This window comes from Triticum dicoccoides, chromosome 4A (genome assembly GCF_002162155.2).
Source record: "Triticum dicoccoides isolate Atlit2015 ecotype Zavitan chromosome 4A, WEW_v2.0, whole genome shotgun sequence".
NCBI lineage: Eukaryota > Viridiplantae > Streptophyta > Magnoliopsida > Poales > Poaceae > Triticum > Triticum dicoccoides.
The window spans coordinates 467665617-467672425 of NC_041386.1; the positions used below are offsets into that span (position 1 = coordinate 467665617).

Genomic DNA, 6809 nt, shown 5'->3' on the forward strand with positions numbered 1-6809 from the left:
TTCTTCTCCCATCTCACCTAACCGGCGCAGACTCACGGGGAAATAATTGTGATGATACAACATTGACTAACCCTCATAACACCAGTCTAGCTGAGTTTTGTGGTGAAACAGGACAAGAAAATGGCGAAGAAATGGTGCAAAATGGTGAAGAAATCACCCTAAACAGGCAGTATTTCATGTGTCCAGCACCAGGGAGCATATCCCCCTCGGGATCATCACCGCCGCAGACTGCTGCGCAATCCTCTGCGGGATCCGTGTTGTTGCAGGAAACCTGCGCCTCGGGTTCAGCGCCAGCAGGCAGCAGCGACCGTGCGGGTGCACCAGGCGACAGCCGCGCCAGCAGCGGCGGTCCCGCATCCGCCACGCGGGCTTCTCCCGTTCGTCACGCAGCGGACACCAGGCCGCGCCAATCAGCACCGGCCACTGGGCCGCCCCTGAGCCGGTGGCCCATTGGAGTGGACTGCTGCTATGCGCTCCGTTCCACGAGCCACTCCACCGGTTGGCCTGATCCCCTCATCGGCTCGGGATCCAGCGCAGATCCTTGTTGGCCGGTGTCATCATTGCCCCCTGAAGAGCCATTGGCAGGGGCCGGGTCCGGATCTTCTGTGCCGGGTCACGTGTCCTCTTCATCAGCTGAAGCCGCAGAAGATCCCGGCGCTTCATCATCTCCTGTAGACAGATCTGGTGCAGGATCCGAGGCGGTTGATGGATCTTCTGTGGATCCAGCGGCTGTACCTGCTTCACAAACACGTACACATCTTCAAAAAGGGGTAATTAAACCTGTCAATTACAAGCATATTACCAAGTTTGGCATGGCATGTACCACAGGTGAACCGACTTCTTTGCAAGAGGCATTTGGTGATTTGAAGTGGAAAAGGGCTATGGAAGAAGAATACATGGCTCTTCAGAAGAACAAAACATGGCATCTGGTTCCCCCAAAGCAAGATAAAAATTTGATAGATTGCAAATGGGTATTCAGAATCAAAAGAAAATCTGATTGAACAATAGATCGCTCTAAAGCTAGACTGGTTGCAAAAGGATTTAAACAAAGGTATGGCATAGATTATGAAGATACCTTTAGTCCAGTTGTGAAAATTGCTACCATTCGTCTTGTTCTGTCTATTGCCGTTTCAAGAGGATGGAGTCTCAGGCAACTAGACGTACAGAACGCGTTTCTCCATGGTGTTCTGGAAGAAGAAGTCTACATGAAACAGCCTCCTGGGTTCGAAAACAGAAAATTTCCCACTCATGTCTGCAGGCTTGATAAGGCCATTTATGGGTTGAAGCAAGCTCCTAGAGCATGGTATTCCAGGCTCAGTCATAAACTGCAAGCTCTCGGTTTCATTCCTTCTAAGTCTGACACTTCCCTGTTAATATACAATAGGTCAAATACATCTATATTTGTACTTATTTATGTGGATGATATAATTGTTACAAGCTCATCTGATGAGGCAGTGGCAAGACTATTAAAGGACTTGAGTGTTGAGTTTGCTTTGAAGGATCTTGGAGACTTGCATTTTTTCTTAGGGATTGAAGTCAAGAAACATGGTAATGATCTTCATCTTTCTCAAGAAAAGTACGCTACTGACCTAGTCAAACGAGTAGGGTTGCAAGGGTGTAAACCATCACCCACTCCCTTATCTAGTTTAGAAAAATTGTCACTTATAGAAGGAGATCCCTTGAATCAAGAGGACAGCACAAACTACAGAAGTCTGGTAGGTGCACTTCAATATTTGACGCTTACAAGACCAGATATTTCATTTGCTGTTAATAAAGTATGCCAGTTTCTTCATGCTCCTACAACAGTTCATTGGACTGCAGCCAAACGCATAGTCAGATATATCAAAAATACTCTGAACACTGGTCTTACTTTCAGCAAGTCTCCATCAACTCTGTTTAGTGCTTTTTCTGACTCTGACTGGACAGGATGTCTGGATGATAGACGGTCTATAGGTGGATTTGCAATCTTCTTTGGACCAAATCTTATATCTTGGTGTGCCAAGAAACAAGCTACAGGTCAAGTACAGAAGCAGAGTATAAAGCCTTGGCAAATGCAACGGCAGAAATTATATGGGTTCAGTCTTTACTCAGAGAGCTTGGCATAAGACGAATCCCAGCACCATGCTTATGGTGTGATAATCTTGGTGCTACATATCTCTCTGCAAATCCAGTTTTCCATGCCAGAACAAAACATATTGAAATTGATTTCTATTTTGTCAGAGAACGTGTTGCTAACAAACAATTGGAAATCCGGTTTGTTCATTCCAGAGGTCAGCTTGTAGATGGGTTTACCAAGGCTTTACCTACACGGAGCTTTGAAGAGTTCAAACATAATCTCAACTTGTCCAAGTTGTGATTAAGGGAGGGTGTTAAACATCATCATGTCACGATGACTTGTGTCACGTAGCTCACGTAGCTTCGACAGGAGGTAGTTAGGAGATAGTTTAGATTCTTTCTAAACCGCATGTACTTATCTCTATCTTTTATCTCTTCCTTGCTCCTCGAGATGTAATCTCTCCAAACTACTTGTATGCATATCCAGGGATAAGCCCCTGTCTATATAACACGCAGGCGCGACCCGATCAGGGCACGACGCTTCTCGCCTTTCGCACAATAGCAATACATTTTCTTATGTTAATACTTCCTGCCATTTCAGGTAACACATGTTTTGTGCTAAGCTATACCTGAAGTAGTTTGCCAGCACCGACATCAAAAGTAGTCGATCTTCGCGTGCCTGCATATATTTGTACCATGCACATATTCAGATGTCATCGATTGACAGACATAAGTTGCCATCTCCTTCAGGAATGAAGGCATGGGCTCCAAGTTGAGCCCTGGTTCACCAATTTGGGGGTGTGGGGGTGGAGGGGACCCTAAGGGATATCCTCAGGAGCAAGCATACAAGTATGCATTGAAGGTGAGGCATATAGTAGTGTAAGGATAATGTCATCATCAAGTATTCAATTGCTCTTTAATAGACAGGTGATGTATGTGTTGGTTTTGATCTGACGGCTTAAACAAGTCAGATTAGATCTATTAGTCTAACCGAAAAAAAGGGAAAGAAGGGATAACGATAAGTGAAGGGTCCACGTACCAACGTACGTGAGCCTCGATCAGAACTAATGCGCCCTGATCGGGGGCGCCCAAAAACCAACTCAGGTTTTGGGTCCCCTGTCGCCAGCGCCATATTAAAAGGGATACGGGAGAGAGTTGGCCACCTGCGCGATCACAATTCACGTACGGTTTCACTCCCCTCCCGATATTATCTCACCCCATCCGATCAAGGGGAGCGCTGCAGCGATGGGAAGACCAAAGCCAGCCGCCGCCGCGGTCCCCGGCCAGTCCCGGTGGCGTCCTGAAGGAATCAGGACGTCGAGGAGAACATCTACTTCGACTACATCACCCCTGCATCACGCCTGCACCGAGAAGGCGATCATGTCCACTCCCGTGACATGTAATGATCCCCTAAACCCTTCTCTGTTCATGCTTTTAGGTGATCTAGATGCAATCTGTTCCTGCTAATGGCATCCCAGAGATGCATAATTATTCCAACATTGGTATCAGTCGCCAATTTTGATTGCAATAGGTCCCTATATTATTGATCTGTAGATCAACATCAAGTTTTAGATCATATCAGGTTTAGGGTTCATCATCAAGATTGAAAGTTATAGCCCCATGATCTTGCTACTGTTTTTGATGATTGATGTCAATTGCCCACTGTTGATGATGTTTTAATTCCAATTTGCTACGGATCAGTACTGCCACCATGGTTTCATCAATTTTAATTAATCCAAGTTAAGATCTAATGCTCACTTTTATGCTAAGTTGATTAAAATTGACCATGTGACATTCCTGTTTCCGTATGCATCATATAATTAGTAGACAGGGGGTTAAGAGAACACAAACAGTGGCAAACCCCATGTTTGAAGAACCCTAGATTTTTTTCCCCAATTCGGTAGAACCCTAGTTTTTATCCCCAATTCGAAAGAACACTCATTTTGCAATTAGGGCTGTTTTTTCATCCAAAATAAGCACTGATGAACACGAATTGGAGAAGAATGAGGCATAGGCTCACCTAATGCGCCGTGTAGCCGCCTTTCCCTTCGGGGCCCGCACTGCGTCCACCGTAGTGCGAGGGCGGAGACGCCGCGACGCCGTCGCCTTCCACCGGAGCGACGCGCAGAACGTCTACTCGTCGCCGTCGCCCCTCATGTCGCGGTGGCCGGCGTCCCTCCTCCCTTGATGCGCCATGAAGCACGGACGCCGGGGCCACGTTCGACGGGGGAGCGCGCGGGATTCATCCTGCTGCACGCTCCTCCGGCGAGCGCAGCCGCCGCGCAGCCATGGCCGGCGCGCCTCGAGCCGCCGTAGTGTCGCCGCTCTCTTCGCGAGCTTGAGATGCAGGGGGTCGGGGGAACTGAGCTAGGGTTCTGGATCGGGCGGCTGTTTTGTTCCGATCGGGAGCGATACGGACCGTCCGATTCAATCGAATGGCTGTAAGCGACGCGCGGCTCCCAGCCGGGCCGTCGGGGGTTTAACGGGCCATATCCGGCCGCGGGCTTCAGCCCAGGTTGTTTCAGTCCAGCAAAAAAAGAAAAAACGCTACTGGACTGAGCTGCATTTCGGACAGCCGTGGCCCGTGGGGTTCTTGGGCCAAAATCAGTGTCGCCATTTTCTGTTTTTCCGGTGCGTTAAAGTTAATAGTTATTATGTTTTTTCACCGTTTAAAACAGAAAATGCATAAAAATATAATGAACACATTATTATTCTGGGTAAAATTGAACCAACGAGATATTTTATTCAGGATTTATTATGTGTTTTTGGATGATGAACTTTTTTTTAGACATCAAATAATGATAATATTTTTTTTATGTTGATGTTTAAATTGAGAATGAAATGACTCTAATTTTAATTCGGACCAACGTTGTTTTATTATTATGAGTCATCCCCTATGATATTTTTAATTCCATGTTTTTTTCTGCCCAACGGTGTTTTGACATGGAGTTGAAATTAAATACTTGGCATGTTTGTTTATTTACCAACGTAAATTTATAATCATGCAAGTTTACTTATGAACTTTTATGATGATTTCAGCTTCCGCTCCATTCCGGTCCGACACGATCGAACCACTTACGGGGAGTAACTTCCCTCGTTGGAAGTCCCAAGTCGAATTATGTTTGGGTTGTAATGAATTTGACTATGCCTTGAGGGAAGAAAAACCTGTGGCACCTGTGGCAGGTGTCACAGGGTATGCAGAACTCAAGAAGGAGTATGATGTTAAGATGGAAAAGTGGAATAAGTCCAACCATATTGCGCTTCTCATCATGAAAGCGACAATATCGCCGGACATTTCTGAAGCACTCCCTAAGAAAGATACTGCTAAAGATTTCCTCAATGAAATGGAGGAGCAATTTAAAGGCTCCGACAAAGTGTATGCTCATGAGCTTTTTGCTAAACTTCTTCAGAAATACACTATTGACGGAAATGTTAGGCAGCACATATTGAGGGTGGTAAATGCTTTCACCAAGCTTAAGGCTTTGGAGTGTTCTTTAAGTGAAGCCCTTCTTGTCATAATTATTCTTGAGTCTCTTCCTAAAGAGTTTGAACAATTTAAGGTCAACTATAACTCTCTAAAGGAAAAATGGCCACTCTCTGAGATGACCGTAAGGATCGTCCAGGAGGAAGAAAGGATCATGAGGCAGAAGAAAGACCATGTCTTTCATGTTGTCTCTAACAAGAGAAAGCATGACGGACAAGGTTTCCCTAAGCCTCAGAAAAGGCAAGTCAAGAAAGAAGGCACTAAGCCATTCAACCCTAAGGCATTCAAGGGTAAAGAAGCCGGTGGTTCTTCTTCTGCTCCTAGCAGCTCCACTGCTGGAGAAAATGCTTGTAACTTCTGCAAAGAAGAGGGACACTATCAAAGGGACTGCCCAGGCTTTCTAAAATGGATGAACAAAAGAGGTATTGATGAAATTACTTTTGTAGATGAATCACTTTATGTTGATTTTTCAATAAAGTCATGGTGGATTGATTCAGGGGCAACCACTCACGTTGCTAACTCTATGCAGGGATTCGATACGATCCAAACCATAAGAGGAGGAACAAGAAAGCTTAAGGTTGCGAACGGAGTTGAGGCCGATGTTGAAGCTGTGGGATCTCTCACGTTGGAGCTACACACTGGCCACACTCTTAGATTGAATAATGTTATTTATGTGCCTACCTTAAGTAGGAATTTGATTTCAGTTTCTCGTTTAGATGATGATATGTATGAGTGCCATTTTGGCAAGAAACAATTTGCTTTGATCAAATGTAATAAGAATGTAGGCATCGGTGTTAGACGAGGCCAACTATACATGTTATCTCTTCATAATGATTCAGTTATGCATGTGAGTGATGAAATTAATGTTGAGAAGAAATGGAAAGGAGTAAGTAATTCTTCGAAATTGTGGCATTGTCGTTTGGGCCACATTTCGAGGGGGAGAATGGAACGCTTAGTTAAAAATGAAATACTCCTCCCATTAGACTTCTCAGATGCAGACAAATGTGTCGACTGCATTAAAGGAAAATTTGCAAAAACAATTAAGAAAGGAGCAGTTAGAGCCACAAGGGTTTTAGAATTAATTCACACCGACATATGTGGACCCCTTAATGTTAAGTCTGTAGATGGTTTTGATTCGTTCATTACATTCACAGATGAATTTTCCCGCTATGGGTATATTTATCCCATACGTGACCGATCGGAAGCTTTGGAGAAATTCAAAGTCTATAAAGCGGAGGTTGAAAATCAACTGAACGCAAAAATCAAAGTT

General features: G+C 44.9%; 1 protein-coding gene across 1 annotated transcript; it reads left to right on the forward strand.

Moving 5' to 3' along the window:
* The first annotated feature begins 3300 nt into the window (after positions 1 to 3300).
* On the forward strand, positions 3301 to 5697 carry LOC119283558. Its single transcript, XM_037563046.1, has 3 exons — positions 3301 to 3454; positions 5095 to 5599; positions 5679 to 5697. Exons 1-3 carry the CDS (start codon positions 3301 to 3303, stop codon positions 5695 to 5697), a joined length of 678 nt encoding a protein of 225 aa, XP_037418943.1.
* Positions 5698 to 6809: the final 1112 nt, after the last annotated feature.